Source organism: Pieris rapae, chromosome 15, assembly GCF_905147795.1.
Source record: "Pieris rapae chromosome 15, ilPieRapa1.1, whole genome shotgun sequence".
Lineage (NCBI taxonomy): Eukaryota > Metazoa > Arthropoda > Insecta > Lepidoptera > Pieridae > Pieris > Pieris rapae.
The window spans coordinates 7,483,672-7,507,105 of NC_059523.1; the positions used below are offsets into that span (position 1 = coordinate 7,483,672).

Genomic DNA, 23,434 nt, shown 5'->3' on the forward strand with positions numbered 1-23,434 from the left:
AAACTACGGAATAGGATATCAGTAAGAATTATTGGAAACAATTAAAAAGCAAATACCACTGTGTACCAACCGTCGCAGGAATTCAATATCATAATCCTCAATACCAATTGTATTTCATGTAATCTATTATTTGTTTGAGTAAAAAGATTCGATCTCCGGATCTTAATCAGGTTAAAGAAAATATATCCCAGTTGTGTCTCGTTATAATTTCTTGGTCCTTCAATTCTTGTTACTGTAATATAAATAGAGTCGCACACGAACGAATCGAATAGAATTAAGAAAATTTTGTCTTTGTAGGTCGAATCTGTGTTAAATGTCATAAATGAACTAACATTCGCCAAGGTATTCGTAAATTAAGGTAGCTATTAAAAAAAAGGAAAAAAAAGTATTATGTAGTGTAGTAGTAGTATGATTTAACGTAATAATTAGCAGATAGTGTACATCTTGATCTTATAAAATTATTTAATAACTTACGAAATTTACTGGAGGCGACTTGCGATAAAGCAAGAACATGGTATTTTCTGGCGTTATAGACAGTAGTGTTTATAATGTACTAATATGGAAAAACGTTACAATGTATGGAAAATCCTACCCGATGTTATAGAGTTATCACTGTAAATTAAGCTAAAACCATTAAAACCACTCTCTAAATACTATAACCATTCTCATGAATTAAATATATGGTTGGAAGGAAAACTTTATTTAATATTATGAATGTGCAAGGTAATATAATTTGATTTATATGTCATACTAAGTAGAGTATGCTGATTATTACTCGGTTATCTTGAAACACCTGCGTTCTATTAGCTTAATAGTAGAGCTGTATCAAGTTAAGTAGATAATTCATCTATTGTTTGTATAGTTATTGTATTTGTATAAACACAACACACTACTTCTTTGATTAAAACATCAGTGATGTGTGATCTTATTCATTCATTTATTCCATCAAACTTCGCTGCAATACTTATAATACTAATAAAAGCTACACAAATAACACAATATATTAACATTACAAGGGATGCAATGAGCGGCCTTATCGCTAATAAGCGATCTTTTCAAGGCAACCCTACTTTTATTATTAAGGCCTGTTTTAGATCCAAACTCCATAGTATAGACGGTCGTTTATGTCATTGTTCTTACAATTATACATTAGGTTTATATTTTTACATATGTGAAAATGACATGAGAAATTTTCGAACTGGGTCGCTGCACTAACCAGACCCATGGAAATTCCTCGCAATCGTGTAACGTGATATCACAGAAAATCCACTTCGAGCCGGTTTTTTTGTATCGAAGACCCAATCTTCGCCTCCGCCAAGAATGCAGGAATATACAAAAATTATACAAGTCATGAACAAATAATGCCTTCTTTTGTCACCTGAATTTTTGATGCTGATGGCAAGTATAGTACAATAAAAATTTGGCCTGACTGGTCGTATTTTATTCTTGGTCACTTCAACTACATTACAATAAAGTAGAGAAAAGTGCAAAAAAAAAATTATAAAGCCCGTTCTATTTTCAATGATGACAAAATTAATATATTATACAGCCTTCATATATTATTTTATACAGTATAGTTTTACTTATCCTATGTCCTACTGAAGCTTTCTTTTAGGAGCGTCGATCGGAACCCCTTCACGGGTAAAGGCATCCTCCAGCTTTTATGTGTAAAATGTAAAAAAACCTTACGCTTATTTTGTGGTGAGCAGTGTTGGCATAGTAACACCTCTCAACCCCCGAGGTGTTGCCTTCGAATCACGTCTGTGCACCAAAGGATTTTTCCTTTTACGTACGATTCCGGGACGGAAAGCTTGCTCGTATTACGCATTACATGCTTGAGACGAACCGAATGGGAATTTGTTCTGTTTGATTATTGTTATTTTGTGTATTTATGTGTGTGTGTTTTTGTTTATTATTCTGAGGAAACTGGCATTAAAAACCTAATGTGACGAAATGAGACAATAGGGTAGATTCCATGCTTGTCTATTAAGAGATAAACGTTGAGGTTGTAACCGGGGTTTTATTTCGTAAATTACTTCTAAAAAATATTATATATATTAAGTGTTATACGCTCTTTGATTAAACAAGAATCCATCTCTAACAGGCGGAGTCAAAATATTAATATTTAAATACCTAAGGTTATACGGGGCGTGATTTCGCAAAATCACTAATTTATAATGCTTTTATGAGAAATTCTCTACTGAAGATTTAATCAAATATTCCGTAATTTCAACGTCTAACCATGCTTACATTTTGTGTAGAAACGCTGATTAATATTGTGAATAATCTATAGATTAAAACTAAGCCTTACATGAAACGTACGTTGTGGTAATATAAAATGAATTTGTTACCAATTATTAATAATTTTTTCTGTATATATTAATATAGTATGTAGAGCAGTGTTGGCCTAGTGGCTTCAGCGTGCGACTCTCATACCTGAGGTCGTAGGTTCGATCTCCGGCTGTGCACCATTGGAGTTTCTTTCTATGTGCGAATTTGACATTTGCTCGAACGGTGAAGGAAAGCATCGTGAGGAAACCGACATGTCTTAGACCCAAAAAGTCGACGACGTGTGTCAGGCACTGGAGGCTGATGATGATACTTGGCTATTAGATTTAAAAATGATCATGAAACAGATTCAGAAATCTGAGGCCAAGGCCTAAAGAGGTTGTAGCGTCACTGATTTATTTTTTTATTAATATACATACTGTATTATCCAATAACTATCAGGTGACGTAGACCAAAGGTCAATTCGCCTTTCGTTTGAACAATATCATACTAATTAATGTAATAATGGTAGGTTAACACAATAAATAAAGCTTTTAGTTATATTTCCGGCAAAAATACTTTTGTTATTAATATTTTACAAAAGGCAAGTCCAATCCGATTTAAAGATTCCATCAACAAAATTCCTAGTAGTCTTCCTAGTGGTTAAGTGAACTATTGCTAACCCTTAATATCCCGTTCGACCCTCTGTTATGCAGCAAATAGTACGAGGTCCCGCTGCAGGATTGGTGCGTTCATCGAGTTTTTGTTTAAAACCAATTTTTTATGTTTATTTATAATTAGGAGAATATATATTCACTAGGTTGTCTATCAAAATTTGGCCGCCATTATTTTTAATTAAATTATTTTGAATTGATTTTTGGTAAAAAATTACGTCCATTTAATTTTTAAATAAAATAACGTCTACATCACGGTAATTAATATGAAGTTTCTAAAAAATCACGGTTGCCGTTGCGCACATGGCCGCACCTTTGTGCTAATACCAATTCAAAATATTTTAATTAAAAATAATGGTGGCCAAATTTTGATAGGCAACCTAGTGAATATATATTCTCTTAATTATAAATAAACATAAAAAATTGGTTTTAAACAAAAACTCGATGAACGCACCAATCCTGCAGCGGGATCTTAGACCAAAAAGATCTTTCTATGTGATGATCGTGTCCTTAATGGAGAAATCGTGTGGGACACAGATACCGATTATTCTGATACTGAACAGATAGATCATGTAATAGATGCATGAATGTGACCCGTAAAGAATTGTATTAACGTCATATGTATATTAGTTCTTACGAAGGCTGTACATACATATAACATAGCAATAGCAGTAAAAAGACACACAGGTAAAAACTAGAAAGAGAAGTAAGAGTATTAATTCCTAACAGTTCTGCAGTACTAGTTATTCTAGCGTTTAACTTCCAATCATTGATTTAGTACTGAATTGCAGACGGAAATACCGAATCAATCTGGATAGTTGACGATGACGGCACAGTAATGAACAAGGTACTAGGAATTATACTGTTATAGAGTAGTGCTCTTGTCGACATCTATCGTAGAACAATGGACTATGCAATTTTATACATTGATTTGAACAATAACGTACTTACAAATTTTCTCCTTGAGTTCATTACTAATTGAATTGAATGAAACCTATTGTCATATACATAATCTTACTTAATGAAATTAAAAATACTGATTATAAAGTGAAAGTTCAATAATTGTTATATCTCATTGATACCCACAATAAAAATTCTGATCGTAAATATTTATTATAAAGGGTTGGTTGTTGTCGGGTTGTTGAAATAACATTGTTATTAAACTCGCCTTTGTTATTGGAAATTGTTTCATATGGACGAATAATTTGGAAATATAAGTAATAAATGCATTTGAAATACAATAATAAGTGACTTTGTAAAACTGACCTTGACTCAGATTAAGATAGTAAGTCTAATTCTTACTTCGATATTGGGTAGGTTATTGTCTTAGAAAGGAAAGTTATCACGCGTAATACTGAGTTTTAGTCTTTCGTTCGCGATAAACTCTAAAAGAATTTCTTGTGATTTTCACCAATATCTAGAATACCTTCGTCATGGTGGATGGAACATTTAAGTAAATAATTATTCAAGGTTTATGGATAAAAGATACGATCAGTGCGAATCTGAGGCGTATCGAGGTATTTATTTGTATTCGGAGACACTCAAAGTAAAACTAAGTCTACAACGTAGACTGCTTTATTTTATGTTTAGCGATGAAAATCGGTGATTGAGTGAGACTATGCTTCCAATCTAATCCCACAATGTACAATCATATTGTTTTATACATACATGATATATTAACATAACATAATTTCATAATTACACCAAGGTTTACTATGTTTCTTTCTTCAATTAATATATAATCTTACATTTTATCTGGATAGTAAAAAATCTATGAAATCATACAAAAACAAAAGGAGACAACTTGGTGAAATTCGACAAGAACAACGTTACTGGTCGTAAGTTACTGAATACGATATAAACTTGGCTCTCCCGCAATTCAGTTTAGTTCTAAAAACGTTTTACAAAACGACTATGAAACATTCATTCTATACTTAGGTTGTATTAAGAAAACATTGGAACAAACTTTAAATCGAAGCGATATGTCATTTGAATGCCTATTGGCTATAAAAAGAATCATGAATTCATGTCAGTCATACATGAGTTCTTAGAGGCAGCGACGGTCCAATGAGGTGGTGCCCTGGACGCCATGAGTCAACATGAAACCGGAATCGCCTAACTCATCCCATTATACCATTAAATATATTTTTGACGTCCCATTAAAGATATATTTTGGGGTCTAACATTATACTTTCGGAATTCAACCTACAAATTTTTGCAAATATGAATAGAACTAAGTAAATATTTAAAATCAATAAACAAATTTGATTGGCCAATATTCACGCCTATGAACGTCGGCCTAATTTGTTCGTTAGTTGTTTGGTAGCGTCCTCTATTAGTTTTATTTATATTTGGCTTCATTCTTTGCTATTAATTATTCAAAACATATTTCAAATAAGCAGTTCATTCAACATTACTCCTTTAAAGTTACCAAGTTTTTATTCATGATTGCTTAATATCGTTTAAAGTTAAGTATATATTCAGACATACACCGGTCTAGAACAAGCTAAGATATTCGACTCGATTTTATCTGTAACTTCTATTCAAAATTCAAAATTTATTTATTCATGTAGGTAACAATGTACACTTATGAACGTCAACAAAAAGAAATATTAAATGAATTTAATTTTACATTTACTGCCAGTTCTCAAATCAAGGGCGTAGAACGGAAGAGAAGAACTGGCAATAAACTCTCCGCCACTCTTTTTAATCGCGAAGTTTTTTTTTTACTACACAATGTTTGTAAGGAGCTGCAACAACTACACCATGTTCCATATGACATATTGAGTAATAAAGAATAAAAAAAATAATAATATTCAAGCTGAAACCTCTTTATATAAATTAAACTACAATACAGCGGTATAATTTTGATTCTGCTGTTCAAAATGTATAATTATTTTGGTATCCACAATAAATAGCACCATTCTGACACATACAAATTATCTTGTTACAGGCGGTCTAGTGCAAGCCTACTCGCCCCTCAGTTGGCGTGCCAAAACTCCCCTGGACCTGCAGCGTCAGCGCCGCCTCTCCCTGCCCCCGCATCACCCCCTCGGATAGTTTCGGTGCCCCCCGGACCCCAATTGCCATCTGAACAAAGTCCCCAAGAGGCACAAGAAGACGGTGTAAGATTACGGCGGGCCCATACAGTTGCCGTCAGAGATTACCTGAAAAGAGAAACGCAGACGTTTTTCGGAGTACAAAAGGATAATGAAAGGGAACAAAGAAGACTGTGGCATGAGAGACGGAGACGGCATGCGGCCCGTACCCTGGGCGATCTTCGAATTGACCTACCACCGGATTATCATCCCGATGATGATGATATTAGGTAAGCTTTACTTTTTATCACGACAATATCTATAAATCAATTATTGACAATTGTCGGTGGAGACAGATGTCAAGTGTCATTGTAAGATGACATTTTAACAGTCAGTTCTTATTTTATTAACTGGGAAATTTAACGTCAAACGAGTCGTTATTAAAAGCCTTATTGGGACATGTTACGTTGAAGCTAAGTTTCAAACATAACTTATCCCGACTTTCCCGGAATAAGCTTATAAATATCTTTGTTAATTCCTAACACAGCGAACTTTGAAGTTTACGTTAACTTTGTCGCTGTACCACTAGTATATTTTTGCTAGTTACATAGTTTCGAACATAATTTATTATATACATAATGTAACTTTGTATGAACATTTTCAATATATATTTAGCAGTAAATAATTAATTAAATCGATATTTCCTTTCGATTAAGTGAAGGATATAAGAATATATACTTAATCAGTCGGCTCAATTTGAGTAAACACAGTGCCTAAAATTATTATTTTGCATTAATTAATTCTTTCATTTTGAAAACTGAAGATAGAGACATCTATTGACACCTATGTAATTTTTTTTAGGAAAAGTTCCGTTCCATCACAGAGATGTCGCTAGTTTCGTTGTTACAACTTTTCGTCTTAATTTTTTCCGTCTAGCCCTTTCGGAACGCGCGATAAGGAACTTCGTTCCAATAATATGGCACATCTTTGAATTCCTAACAATGTAGCGTATACTTCCATGGCAAGCTAGCAGGTTAATAAACTTTCTCTGCCTACTATCTAATTAAATTTTGATGTTACCCAAAATAAAACCTTTCACTTCGTTTTATCCACTAAGCTGCGGGGGCCGAGCGGCGAGTAAAATTTGAATTCTTTACTTAATAAAACGTTCAGATTAAGCAGAAACAAATCATAACTTACTATGTGAGTACGAAGTCACGACAACTTTATTATATTTAATTTTACTTCAATAGTATTTCTTTTCCAAGTATTTTTCTACTTTAATATTCCAAACTTAATTTATAAAGTTTCTTGGCACTATAACATTTTTAATAATGCAAAAGAAATTCCAAACTCAGTTTATCGTTTTTTTTCAATGGAATGTGTTAAAGTTAATTTCTTACACATCGTCATTGATGTCTCGTTTGTAATTAAAACTCAGTTCTATCCACATAACCGATACCTAGAGCTTTTCATTAAAAGCTAACGGCTACTAACACAATTCAGAATAGATCCCTTAAACTAAGACTTATTTATAAAAACCGAGTCTAATTGCACTATCCTAACTATTCAAAGTTTTTTTCCCTTTCTGTTAAATTGGTTTTAGATTATAATGATGAAAGTCAAATGAGTTCTTTAGCTATTTGCTATGATACTGATTTAATCTGTATGAATGTTTCTTTTGTTTGTTATTTATATAAAAATAATGAAGTCAAACTTTGTGTATATAGAAAAAAGAGTTTGACAGCTCATGAAACAAGATTCGTCATTTTCGGATACTGTTCCATAGATTCAAGACAGAACTAATATCTTCTGTGATTTAAAAAAAAACAAGTGTAAATATTGAATAGTCTAAATAATTATGCTATCATATACTTCAGTTTATTACTTAATTCAAAACAAATAACATAATACATAAAAATATATCTAATAACTAACCTTAAAATTTAATTATTAAAAAATATTATTAATTGCCCTTTAGGCAAGGTTCCGAAGATACTAGCAGCGTTCCCCCTTTGAATAGCTAGACTAATTCTTTATGCGAGGTAGCTGCCAGCTCTTCGTTCTCCTGTGATGTCGACTAACCTTTTTGATAATTCCCTAAAAAGCCTTAACGTGCTAGGACCCCACGGACCAAGGGTCTCGACACCGAATGGGACAAAATCATATTCAGAGCCTAGACCCCTGTATTTGCAGACTTTAGCTTTTTCAGCCGCATCACAAGCCGCACCAGCTCTCTTGTTGGTTCCATGAAGATTGGAAGGGGCCAGTGTGTCTGAACAGGTGGCATCCCATATCAAAACTCGACCCATCTTCCATGGAATCAAACTCATACCGTCCGGTCTCTTGCCATCGTCTCTAGCAATTCCAGTCGGCTCAAGTAGATTTGGCACGTTGACGGTGGCAAGGGACCGATGTATGATATCGTTGAGTGCGGCATGTTTCGAGAAGCGGCCAGCACTTTTTTGACATGATAGTCCGTGATGTCCTAGTTTGTCGATAATGAAATAAAATAAAATAAAATACGTTTATTTTGGAACATAAGATCATCTAGGTATTACTTATTCCACGTCAATCAATTCGAACTTGTAGGCATCCCTACTCATCGGCAAAGAAGACAGAGGGTGTAGGCCGAGAAAAAAAGCCAGCGTAAAAAACTCTATATATGCTATCATATTATATAATAATTTAAAAATCATTCAATTAGATATATTTATAAATATATTTCGATACGTGCTCGTGTTAATGGCTTTAAGAACTACCTAAATCGAACCAGTGTTAACTAGTTCTAGACTTTGTATGAGAGTAAATAATACTTTAAGTATCCTATTCAAGTTTAGATACTGACATCACTAAACTATCAAAGAAACTCGTTCAATGTTCAAGTTTCGACTACTGTGGTAACGACATTCTGTATTTGACTATATAAATACTACATTATGTCTCATAGATAATTATTGTTAATAAAAAACAATTGATAAAGAACATAATTTAATATGTTTATGGTTCAAATATACAGTGTTCCATAAACTAATCAGTTTATTCTCGGATTATTTCGAAAATGTAAAATCTTGTTTAAATTTATAAAAAGATAAAGCCGTGTTTAATATTGAATGTAGGGTATATTTTGGAATAAAACTGGAAAAGGTAAGCTTTGTTGTAAAAGCGCGAAAAACTTTTTGAATTCGGTATTCCATCATGGACGCGTAACTGGCCACAAACATTTCAAATCGTGTTCTAAATTCAAACTGCGACGAGAGCAAAAATTCTAAAACATCTACTTTCTTTCCATTTGAATGACGTTATCGGAATGTTCGAGAATTTCTGTCCTGGAACGTTGGTCGAGGTGCTAGAAAATTCGAGTGTTCATCGAAATTTTGCAAAGAATTGCAAAATGAGAATGAATTATGTATATTTTTATAGGATATGTGAGAATAATTTATTTCAAAAAAGTGCTGGCTGTGAAATAAATTTAATTGTGACGCGTGTTCGTTGGTATTTGCATTAACATTTTTTGTTCCTTAAAAAAAGGACACGTAAGTAAATGCAGGATGGTTAAGTATTTAGCCTAGTCGTAAGGCAACTAATAATTGGCAATCTACGTCAGACGATGATAATAAAATACTTAAAAATATAATTACTGTGCTTTTTAAAAAGTAAATCATACGATTTCTCTAAAACATAATTCTAGTAATTTTGTTCAGTACCACACATTGTCACATTTAAGTCGACTATATGATAATCTTTATCTAAAAGATGGCAAGTAGTACGAGGAATATATTGTAGAAACGTGCAAGGCAATAAAATGTGTATTAAGAGAATTTATGTGTGTTTAAGCTTTTGTTCGCACGCAATTTGTTACTTTATATTATTTCATAAGGACTACTAGAGATGTATTGACTGTATTCTTTTATGTATTACCATGAAACTAATAATATTTTACGAAACGCTACAGCCGTATTCTGTTTCTGTTTTTTATGACGGAAAACTGATATGATTTAGAAATCATTATGCGAGCTTATTATTATTAATTGTATTGGATACTCTGCACAGTATATATTATATATTGAGCCTTAATATAAATTGTCAAAAAAGGTTGATAGTGAGTATATAGGAATAGAACCTAATAATATTTAATTAATTTATCTAAGAATTCCTCCACAGTATGCGAGAAGATACTCACAGATATTACATGTGCCTCGTACAAACACGAATTCCCTGCATAATTCGCAAATGTTTCGGGTTTTATCTATGATACTAATTATGAGGATATTGATATTTTACTCCTCACCAAGGAGGATGTGAGGGAATATTTTAAGAGGCGGGAAGACCGACATTTTCTTTGAAACATTAAGTATTAACTGACGTTATTTAATGATAATTTTCAGCTTTCTTTTATTGTCTATTAATATACTTACTTTTTCTAACTCTAATTATTTTATTGTATAAGTTTTATGTAAGATAACTAATAAATAAATATATACTTGCCTTTATGGTAACTAAAGTGTTAGCCAAGGTTTTTATCAGTTCGTGATTTTCGATATGTATATTAATGTAGACTAATAAATACTCTCTTTTAGTATGTATGGAGCATCAGGCGCAGCACCAAGAGAGGCCCGGGGGCGAAGTCGAGAGCGGCCCGACGTGCTACCTGCGCCGGCGCCGCCCGAGCCAGCCGCCCCGCCGCCCGCCCCACCAGGGAAAGACAGCGTGGCGCGGCTTACGCTCACAGGACTCTCTTACGTTGTTACTGTAAGCAAATATTTGTTTTTAATGTAGTAGGAGGCAGGACAGGAGGCTAATGTTATGTGTCGCCACCCATGGACACTCACAATGTCTTGCCTTTTAAGAGTTCGCCTCGCCTTCAAAGTCGAATTCATTCGGAAATACAGTTTCATTAAATTAATTGATTATATAATTACTGTCCAACTTTCAATCAATGTTATTTGAACTGTGACTATCTGGGATGTATATATTTATCTTAAAAAGAAAATAAATGATTAAATTAAACTTTATAATAGATTTCATAGTTTTTTTTTTGTTTTTTTTTTGTGCAATATTTCTTATTTTAGAAAATCCTTCTGTGACTAATACACATCTTTGAATTCATGATATGACGATGTTTTACTCCTTTACCTTTAACGCACTAGTTTGTGTTAGTTGCGTCTACAGAAATAAATCTTTCATATGATGGGGTCTGTTTTAAGAATCATATGCTGAACCTCTGTTATCCTGCTTCTTCACATCAGGACAAATATTTATAATAAAGAATCTCAATGCAATTCCTTCTTAGAGAATACATTACTAATTAAAAAGTTATAACTCATTAGAAAGCTACAATTCTTCCTTTTGAACAAAGAACTATTATCTACAGTCTACACACGATAGAACTCGGCTTGTTTAGTTAACTTTTAAATGGTTAACCTACTAAACTAGGTTAAGAGCTAACTAAGCCACCTGTGGCCATAATAGCTTCCCGGTTGAATAGATTAACTATTACTTGTTACTCTAGAAGTAATCTTCTTGCTACATTAGTTCTATGAAGAGTTGATTTATAGTACTAACAAATAGAGGCATCTTTAATCTGCTTTAAGAATTATTTTCAAGCTTTAACACATAATATATTGTATTGCAAACTGTATTTAAGATAACTTCTATAATACGGAGAGGCACCGTTTGGTAAGCAATTGGTGTAAAAGAAAAGGTATCAATTTTTGAAATATCGGTAACGCCCTTGCAGCCTTATGGAAGTGTGTGTCCATCACTGAATATAAGATGAGTCCGCGACCTTTTTTTAAATTCCATCATTTAACCATGATTCCATGATTCCTTACGCAGTTAAGCTGTGTGATTAATTTCCTGTCTCAAAGACAAAGGAAGAAAGGTAGAGAAGGAGATAAGCATCTAGATGCTTCTTTATATCTCTACAGTAATATCATTACCTGTCAATGCTGTATCTATACTGTATCCCTCACAGTGTTTTATTCTTTTTTTTAAATTCAAGTTACTCCATATCTTATGTAGTTTTGCACTACTTTTAATTATTTAATTTTATTTTTCCTGACAGCGGTCTGGTAGATGTATCACCCGTTGCCTTCTTTATTGTTTAATTATTTTAATTGTACTGTAAATGAAAATAAAACAATCCTTATACTGAGCTACAGGCACGTATATAAGTGTATCTTGATCCAAACTCTGTAAAAACCCCAAGAAAATGAAGGAAAACAGAAACAAAGATCGTTCCGTCATTCCGCGATGTATTTTTCAGGTCAGTGAACACTGAATGTTTCGAATCGACATTTCAACCCGAGTGTTTTAAAAGGGATAGATACTCGGGTTCGTTGATACCAATTCACATAAAATAGCTTTCTATATTTTCAGCTATAAAAATATGGTGTGAGACTTTGTAATGTTTGAAGTGTGAAGGTGACTTATGATAAATATAATATTATAACGCAAATTTACTCGTGTTATGTTTGTAAATAACCTGTTAAGGAAAAATTATGTATTTTTTTTAGTAGTTTTAGTTTTTTTAGTAGTTTATCTGAACCTTCATACAAACATTTCAAATTTCAACTACTTTCACAAAAAGCTCTTAAGAGGAACTAGGCCGGTAACGCACACGCGATTCCTCTGTCATTTAGAGTGTCTATGGGAGCCGGTATCACTTATCTGCCTGTAGTATAAAAAAAGTAAATTCCTAATGTAAATTCTATTCCTATACCTAATTTCTTTACAATTACAACAATCGATTTGGTGGTACAAGCATAAGAGATAGTTACTTACGTAATTATCATGTCAGTAAGCAGTACTCGTGCTGCACTCATGATATTATTACATACCTATTTGATCAACCGCAACTAGCAATGGTGATCAAACCGTCTGCATTTAATTTATGAATACAGGGCTACAGTTGTATTGCTATTACTTCCAATTTAAAGTTGTATTAATTAATATAAATATATAATATAAAAAGAAATACTTCTGTTCTGTTATTTATGTTTCTTATCTTGTATATTTAGGTATTTTTTTTCACTGAAATATTTAAATGTGGCTTATTACGCGCAAGTTGTGTATGTCTGTATTTCGTTTAATTATAACCCGTGCCTTATAGTTCAGAGTATGTTTAGATACCTAAGCTAAGGTGCAAATCAGATGACCTATATTTAATAAAATATTGATTTGTCTTCAATAAGCCTTTTTTTGAACGGAATATTTGCGTTCGAAAGTTTTTTTAATTAATTAGAAATATTTTAAACGAATGAACGCGATATATATATATATATATATATATATATTACATTATATATATATATATATATATATATATAATTTAATATATATATATATACATACATATACACATACATACACGTACATAAATCTGTATAAGGTATAAACGTAAGTGTCGCGACGTATGTCGGTCAATATATTCAAACTTACAATGTTCCAAATGATTAACCAGTGTAAGCAGAATGCAGGAGCAACAGTCAACTGCAATGCCTTTATCCGAATGCAAAAGCCATAATTTTCCGTTTCAGTGCCCTCGAAATATGTGGGAGATGAATTAGTAAGCATATTTTCATGCTATAAATTATAAAAGCGATGTCTTTGGGGATCGACTCGGCTCGACCGTTATGACATCATAAATAACCTCGCTCACGGCTGCGCTAATATCCCAAAAAGGAACCGAATGTTATAGTGCCTCGTGAAACTATTCAAACAGGCTTTTTGTAAACTAAGTGGTTATATTCTACGTCATATGTTACGTTTGAATGTTTGAATTGAAAGATGATTTAACCTTAAACATAATTAATAATAAACAAATTTGTCCACTTATTAGTTTAACACTTACTTTTTAATAAATTTACTCAAGGGTTACCCTAATTTAAACTATTATTTATAAATTAAGTCTGTTAGAGGTTATTAAGTTATTGTTCCACTATTTGGCACTTAAATCCTAATAAAAGTAACTCCAATTGCAACGTATTAATTGGGTACGAATCTATCTCTTTTTAGTACAATGTAAAATATGAGAGGAAGAGACTTTAATTAAGAAAGGGGTACTGATTTATTTGCTATAAGTATGTCTTACGTTGTGTAAATATAAATTATGCGTTCATAAGAATCCCAAACGATAATGTTTGTAATATTTATATGAAATACTATAATGTAAATCAGCACTACTTATATATTAAATAAACTCAAAGAATATAACAAATTAGGCCGTTTAAGGACTATGTCGACATTATTTACTGAAGTACTTTTATGTCCCGTCTAGAAATGTGTGTATATATCTGAAAAAAAACTTCAAAAACGTTTTTCGTGACTTGGACCGTTATATCCAATTTCCATAAAAGGATCACCTAATTTCCGATAATTTTTTTGACACTAAGGGCCTGTTTCACAATGTATGGATAAAGTGCCAAATAGCTATATGCAACACATAAATTATTCGAAAGATAAAAGTTCCAAATAAGATACTTGGCATTTCATGACAAATAGCGCTATCTGACAGTCGTGAAACGCAAAAATACTATTTATCCTACCAATCTATACTAATATTATAAAGAGGAAAGGTTTGATTTTTTGTTTGTTTGTATGAATTGAATAGGCTCCGAAACTACTTGGCAGATTTGAAAAATTCTTTCACTGTTGGAAAGCTACATCATTCCTGAGTGACATAGGCTATATTTCATTTTCAAAAAAAATAAGCATCCTTACTAAAATTACGATAACATTAACATTTGTTTATTATTTGATACAATTCTAACAGATGGCGCTGAGTTAAAGGTAGTTTAGTTTAGGTCCGTGTCGTGGTACCAACGTTTCACATAAGTTCTCCTACGGTTTCCCTTGATTAATTTACTACTATGTAATATAACAAAAACCTTAGCCACAGCAACGCTTGGCCGAGTCTGCTAGTAAGTAATAAATTGCTTATTTGGAACTTATCCGGACATTGTGAAACAGGCCCTTAGAAAACTTTGCGAAATTTTGAAAGTTTAAATAGATACATCCAAAGGTGGTAAATTCTATAAAATGTCTCTCAAAATCTGTGTTGTATAGAAGATTTTTTTATAATGTTTTTCACAGGCGGTGACGAGACGATCACGCCAGTCGACGTCAGCGCAATGGTCGCGATCATTTCGGGGCAGTACGAGCAGTCCTCACGAGGAAGTCGATTTTGACGACGTCTTCTTCGCCCCCACCTCATCAGCACTTAGTCAGCACCATGACGATGTTGATGTACCTGACGGACCGAAAAGGTATTTGATTTTTATTGTGTAGGGTGTGAAGCATTTAGTAAAGGTTCCAAATTCTGCAAGGGTCAAAGACGATCTCATATACAATAGTGTTTGTGATTTTGATTGAATTCAGTTGAGAGCTTGATCAGAGAGACTTGATTCTCTCTCTCTATGCAGGGCCAATGCGTCACTACGAAGAGTATTTTGGAGTAGAGTAAGAGTAAGCAAGTATACTGTAAATACCAAACCACAATCAGGTCTTTTATTAGGTATTTCTTTTCGTGAAGTGGTGAGCTGTGGAATCTCAGGAAGAGCGTTTTTAAATGCCGGCAACACACTTGCGTAGTAATTCATCATGTACAAAAAAGTACATGATGAATTACTACGCAGCACGGCACAGGAACATAGAAAATATTTTGTGTTCTAGTGATTTCAAAAAGGATTTTTTTCATATTATTATAAACATGATTTTTTATAATGTAGTAAGTAAAGTAAAGTCTTTGAAAGTTTACCCAGCATTACAGAAAGTAAGTTTTATAAATACGAATAAAAGGAAAGTTCAATTATTATAGCCCTCAAATATCAAAATCAGCACAAAGAGCTGCGAAGTAGGTTAAATGGGGTCACTATGCTTTATAGTTTTGACCTAAAAACCTAGACGTTATTTACAGCCCCTAAATCCCTTATCTAGTTGGGACTTATTGAGAACTGATATTGGAGAAATTATTAACCAAACGTTCTTATAGCTAAATGTTATCCCGACTTAGTTTGAAATTTATACTAAAATCTCCAAGTAATATTCTTTATTTTAGTTATAAACGACAACATAGTGTTAAATATTGTTATGATTATTTCGTCTAAAATCTATTCCCATAGGGTTTCATAACATAAATCCCAGAAATTTTATAGATCTGAACACATGTTTAAAAATGTATGGCGAAAACAGTCCGAACTGTATATAGGTTACTTGACAACTTAGCAGTTAGTTATATGCTTATATTTGATATAGAAATATTAACATTTAGGTGACCTAGAAGTAAAAAACAGGTCACACAATATTTATTCAAAAAAGATGTTAACTTCAAACTGCATATTCCATTTAATTACCTATTTGTTAGACCCCGACTTTATATAATATATTTAAAACAAAATCCTATTCGTTATAAAATATATTAAAAGGCCGGCAACGCACTCGCGAGCTCTCTGGCATTGAGAGTGTCCATTGTGACTTCGGGCTATGTGATTTATATGGGCGGCGGTATCACTTAACATCAGGTGAGCATCCTGCCTGTTTGCACTATAAACAAAAATTAAACCACTTATAACTCAAGATCGTCTGCACTGATTTCAGTTCTCTTTTTTGGTGGTTTCTTCACAGCTCCGAATCGCAGAATACGTAATTAAATATCGTATAAGTTATCGAATAACAATAAATAAATAAATAAATTTTACGAATCTTAACTGCATGTGGTGCCATCTGTTGACAAAACTACGCATCATTTTACATCGATCTTAAGGAAAATGAGGAGATGCATAGCCAGGATTTGATCTTGATCGAAGACATGTGTTACCTCATAAATAACGTTATATATAAGCAAGTGCTTTAACATGCAGTACCGCAATATTGGCGCTAGAGAGAAGAGGCCTAATGTGTAAAACTACCATTTTACTTTCGCAATGGCAAGCAATAAAACATTTTTGTATTTGCAAAAAAAAAACAGTAATACATAATGTTATTACCTTAAGGAAATCCTAAATTAGGTTCAACTAAAGTTATCCCGATATTTTTAGACTGTTAGGCGAAACGATGTTAGACGGGTCAGCTAGTTTAATAATAATTATGTGTTTGTTAAAGAATTATTAAGCTAATCGTTATTCAAAGAGTCAATATAATTCAACTACCCGAGAAAAGATCGTCGATCTGTATGTACCTATATAAAGTGTACGTAATGTTCCTCATTTTTGCAAGAGGGGAACGAAGTTAGCCAGGTCAGCTATTATTATATTATAAATACGTGTTTGTTAAAGAATGGTTAAACAAATATTTATGAATAGTTTTAATAGTTTTATTCAACTACACGAGGAAAGATCGTCCATCTGTATGTAATTTTTTGCCTTATTGATGTCAAAAGACGAATGAATTACTATTTTTATAGCCTTTTTTCTGTAATGGGCGACAAAGGGCCACGAGACTGATATTAAGTGATACCTCTGCCCATATACAATCACATTGCCAGAAGTCTCGCAAGTGCGTTGCCGGAAGTATTTAGTATTTAGTTCCCTTTTCTACATATAAAAGGCCGGCAAAGCACTCGCGAGCCCTCTGGCATCGAGAGTGTCCCTGGGCGGCGGTATCACGTAACATTAGCTGAGTCTCCTGCCCGTTTGCCCCCTGTTCTATAAAAAAAACATTCCGTAAAATGTAGGATAATTAATAAGTTAATAAGCATTATAAATGATCAAGAGTTAGTAATGAAAATATTTATTCGAATAATAATAAATCGCTCATTTAGTTTAAAGTTGTTCGTTTATGAATATTATTGTTAGAAGTTGTTAATTGAAAACAAATTTGTATTTCACAATAAGAAGTCCTCTTGATAATCTGTTAGCTGTTTTGAGAATCGTTTAATTTGAGTAAAGTATTCTAATCATGTTTTGTAATTAATCACTACATAGTATAAAACAAAGTCGCTTTCTCTGTCCCTATGTCCCTTTGTTTGCCTATATCTTTGAAACTACGCAACGGATTTTGATGCAGATTTTTTTTATAGATACAGTGATTCAAGAGGAAGGTTTATATGTATAATAAAATCCATTAAATAGTGGAGAAGTTCTGTTATTTTTGAGGTTTCTAATGTGATGTCGTAAATAATTACATTTTTTCCGCTTACATTGCAAATGCAGGCTGAACCCTACGAGTTTTATCAAAATAATGCACTAAGTATTGTATGCATTGAAAAGGTCTATAGAAAAGTCCGTGATGGTATATGTCTATCTCTTATGGATAACCCACATTTTTATATACAACGTTCACAGATTTTCTGTAGTGTATTTAATAACAGCATTGCACCCGTGCGAAGCCGGGGCGGGTCGCTAGTTTAGGATAATCCTTTTTAGTATACCTATCTAGTTTATATGTAATACATATTAAACTTTCGTTATGGCTAGATCGTAATGTTTAATTGGGTCTTTATACAGACAATTAAAAAAAAATAACATTATAAATTAATACATGTTATTTGTGGATGCAGTTTTGAACTTAAGTTTTGCATGCTTCGATTTTTTCTACTTGCAATCCAATACATCTAAGACCTAACGATAAAAACAACTAACGCCTATTAACGACTATTAGAAAGCATACTTGTCAAATACAAATGCCCATTTTTTTCATTTAAACCGGAATGATAGTGGAAACAGTAATATTTTGTTATGCCTACGTAAATTCAGATCCTTAGAATTTCTTACAGCCGATAAAAAAGATCTTTCACCCGTGTTAAGTCTACATAATGTCCAGCAACTGACAGATATATCACTCGGTCCGAATCTCTGTGACATGGGTCCAAGAATTGGAGATTTAATCTCCTACCAACTATATGCGCAACGAGTAATCTTGCCAAAAACTGTTTCGATATAAATCTCACTAATACCGCCTTTTGTGGCTTAAATGGCCCCAAAGGCATAACTTTCTGTATTAATTTTGGGGACATGGATCCTCTTTGCATCAAACGTATTGGATTTTGTACTGCAAGTGTTTAGAAAATTCTCAAATAATTTAGATTTCTACATTGTTACGGAACCATAATGAAGCAATTGAGTTTATAAACAACGATACAGATTATCAGATTCTTTTATAACGTTTTTTGTCACGTTTCTTTGTATCGAGAATGATAAGGACAAAACATCCAATAGCTATTTCAGGAACATTTTTATTGTACGGTTTTGCATGAGAGATGTTGAATTGTATTCCTTATTTTCATTGTTATGTTTTCAAATACGAAAGACGACAGAAAAATTTCCGATCTATTGAAATTCATCTGTTTCTACATAAACGTAAAATCAAGTATTTGTATTGATTGCTTGATTTTAAATCTATGGAAATTAAATAAATCGTTTTTGGTATGTCATCATAACGTCTTGATTGGTATATTTTTAACAATACTTCTAGCCTTTCATTTGAATTTAGAATGAAATGAATTAGCATGTAAGTTGAATCAATATTAAATTTTTTAATGATATTTATTATTTTAGTGCGCGGTCACCTCTTGGATCTTCTGGGGTGGAGTACAGAAGGCCCGAGAGAAGTGTGTCGTGGGGGGCGGGGGGTGTTCGCATCCATACCCCCATGTTGGAACCACTTGCAGATAACTCGAATAGGAGGCAGTTCGGAATGGGTGTCGTTGGAAGATTTTTCCGGTAAGAACATTTAATATTGGTGATTTTTTTTGATATGACTATGACTTTTTTCTCAATATAGAACATTAAAATTAATCAATTGCATGGTTTAGTGATACAAATAATTTTAAGATGAGTTTTAATTTTCATTTTACGTACTAAGCTACTACGAATATTTTGTTGAATTTATAGATGTAAATGACTTTTACTTGTCAGCAAAGGTTTCAACCTTAAAATTACGTCTCTTATCCTTGATGACGTACGTTCGATCCCCGGCTGTGTACCAATGAAATTTCTTTCTATGTGAACGAAAACATCAAGAGGAAACCGATATCTATTAGACCCAATAAGTCGACGGCGTGTGTTAAGCACAGGATATAGATCACCTATTTGCCTATTAAATTGAAAAAATAAATAAATCATGAAATAGATCCGAGGCCCACATAGATTGTGCCGACACTGATTTATATGATACATTTCCGTATTTAATGATAAGTGGATTTTGAAAATAGCTATTTTGTTAGACGTGACGTTTTAGTTTTGATAAAACTCAAGTAAATTTTTTGAAATCCTTAAATATAAATGCATTGTTTATAATATTTCTAAGCAAAATCACGATAACGGTAATGATTAGTAATATACTGCTGTAAAATCTATACTTAACTTCGCGTGTGCTTCATTCGTGACACAATCGTGTAATCACAGCGTAAAAAGTTCAAACATTGATCGCCGTTGTAAATTATGGTGAAACAATTTGAATGCAACAAATACATCCTTAGAAAAGATAAATCTTGAATTTGGTACTGCAGAAATTTGCATCTACGAAACATTTTTGTTTCATTTAAAATTTACTTGATTTTTCTATAACGTCCATTCGTCGGGTAGTCTCTCTCCCTAAAATATGGCGAGGGGGTCGATCGCTGGCCATGCGTCATACTCGTGAACGGGTGCTACTTGTGGTGACTGGTCGTACTTGAATTCGTGTCCGTATACACGATACGATGTTAGTTGTTTCTACTACGTATTTGCATGTTGTTACCACGAGAATATAAGTGCGTGCTCCTATTAACCATGCATCCTGCTGATAGAGGACAATATTTTGCTAAAACATAACGATTAAAAACAATGGTGGAGAGATTTATGCCAGTTCTTCTCTTCTGTTCTACGCCCTTGATTTGAGAACTGGCAGTTAATGTAAAAATAGAAGCATTCAACGCATATTTTTTTTAGAAGTTCATAAGTGTACATTTTGTTACATACATGAATAAATAATTTTTGATTTTGAATACATTAACATTTTCTCGTATATATCATTATTTTTAACAAACTGTTTGCTCCACTGCATGCTCTGTTCTTTGTTTAATTTGCCATACAATAAAGTAAGTAGCTTAAATTATTTCTGTTGAATTAACAATGATACATACAATATCTATATGGGATATGCATATTTTACACAGAGCATATTGCTCCGCTTCACGCTATTCTTTGTTTGATTAATGCTTTATGTATAATTCTTAACAATCAGTCCATACGGGTAGGTATATAGGCACACATCACCATGATTTGCGTCGTTTTACATCCGACTGGTATAATTTTTAAAGAGGTGTTCAGTGAGACGGAACGATTAAGAAAATATATTTAAATGTGAATATATAAATCCTTTATTAGAATTGAACCTGGCATATATTATGCACCAACCATATGCAACTAGCATACAAATTTCAAGTTATAATTACTCATTTAAAATAGCTTCTTTCCAGAGTATGAAATCGGCCTGATTTGCCAACTCTAAACTTTACTCCTACTTAACCAGCCTATTTCGCCTCTCTTTCCGTCTTGATTCTGGACCACGTTTTCTTTTGCCTTAAGAATTGTAGCCGAGGAAGCTTCCTTGGCATAAACTTTTACGCGTATGGCTTACCGACGTTTAAATTTGATGTGTGCTAAACCTGATATATTTATGAGCCTGTTTATTTTATGAAAAGCTAATATCCGCAAAGAGTTATAAATAACTATTTAGTATTGCATTAGCAATAGAGATACATAAACAGTAGTTAGACCATGCGTCGTAATATCGTATTGCATATAACTGCCACAGAATTCTGAACTGCTACGTGCCAACTCCAAAATTATTGAACTGTGGATCATATTAACATATGACGTAGCAACGGGTTAGTGCTACGGAATTGAGGTCTACGGCGTAGTAGCTATGATAATGTGGTCTTACACACTAAACATACAAATCAAACAATATCAGTAAAAGTTGTTTGCCGTACGAATACTTCTCGCATAGTCAGTATGGTGTAGTGAAAGTATAGGTACAATACGTAGTAGGTAGGGTCTAAGTAAAACCATAGTGCAAACACCAATCCATTAGATAGGGGATTGAATTAATTACCGCGATCATACGTTTGGAAATGGGTCGTTCCTGTGGCTTTTTGATTGACATATTCTTAACCACATCCATTTTCATAATTAGAATAATGGCATTATTTTAGTCGTTAATAATAATCGATAAATCGAATCGATAAATGTATATACACTAATATATAAACATTCAATACAAAACTGAAATTATTTTGATGTCAGCTACAATTAATTTAAACCTTATATAAAAATACAACCCTAATTTTTTGTCTATACTGTTATTCAATCCACAACAAACAGTTTGTCAGTAGCTAAATAATTGTAAATAAATCATAACGTCAAAACAAACTAATTGTTTTGGAATTAAAAAGTATAAAAATCATACAATGTAAGAGAGGTCAATCGAAAACATGGACGATGATTATCAGACTAAGAGCAAGGCATCGATCGTGGAAGCCTATAATTATTATTACCGAGCCGCAAAGCCTACCACGCCTTTACCTGCGCTACAATTTAATCTCTTTGTATCCTCATTTTAATTAATAAATGTTAAACATTATGGTAACTTGTAATTTATATTTTTATTATAAAACGTATGCAGTATTTATTATAATATGGATATTGTCGTTTAGATTATTATCGTGTTGTATATAGTACTCTTGTACTTTAAATTCCAATTAGTATTTAAAGTCCAATTTCGTAGCATATAGGTCAGAATCATAGACACTAGAGCTAAATTTATAAGCAAAAACAAAAACTGACTAATGACTTTGTAATTCCGAAGTTTCTCATACTCTGCGCTTACTTAAAAAAATCAAAGGCGCTTACTACCTTTCACTCTCAGATTTCTGTATTTGTTTCATGATCATTGGTAAATCTTACAGGCAAGTAGGTGATCAGCCTTCTGTGCCTCAAACTGGTTTCCTCACGATGTTTTCCATCACTGTTGAAGTGAATATTAAATGCGCACATAGAAAGAAAGTCCATTGATGCACAACCGGGGATCGAAGCTATGACCTCGTGGATGAGTTTCGCACGCTGAAGCCACTAGGCCAACACTGCTCATTGCCTATTACTTATATTATTGTTTTTAACTAGTTATGTAATCGCAAATAGATTATGTCTCTGTAACAATATAAATTATGATGTAACTACGGTAGAGAATTTGACACCCGAGTTGGTTTAAGAAGTTCGTTGTAAAGTGAATTGAGTCCATTCATGTAAGAGAGTAAATGTATGAATATGAAAACAATTGTACCGTTTAAAAGTCACATATGTTCTGAATTATCCTTATGTACAGTATTTATGAAAACGTTATTTATCACCACTTTCAGGAATTGAAATACACTGTAATAAAGTGCTTTGTACAGCCTCGATGTAAGCTTACCGAAATTTGTTTAAAAACAAAATAATTGGTCAAAGGGTTTGGCTTCTTGACGAATTAGGT

At 32.9% G+C, this 23,434-nt stretch overlaps 1 protein-coding gene across 1 annotated transcript in view; it reads left to right on the forward strand.

Moving 5' to 3' along the window:
* The window catches only part of LOC110992809 (inactive rhomboid protein 1), a 99,466-nt gene that overhangs the window by 63,460 nt on the left and 12,572 nt on the right, over window positions 1-23,434 (forward strand). Inside the window, exons 2-5 of the mRNA XM_045631256.1 lie at window positions 5,896-6,270; window positions 10,561-10,732; window positions 15,077-15,249; window positions 19,477-19,641. Of these exons, the coding sequence (XP_045487212.1) occupies window positions 5,896-6,270; window positions 10,561-10,732; window positions 15,077-15,249; window positions 19,477-19,641 (885 nt within the window). The remainder of the gene's footprint in view (window positions 1-5,895; window positions 6,271-10,560; window positions 10,733-15,076; window positions 15,250-19,476; window positions 19,642-23,434) is intronic.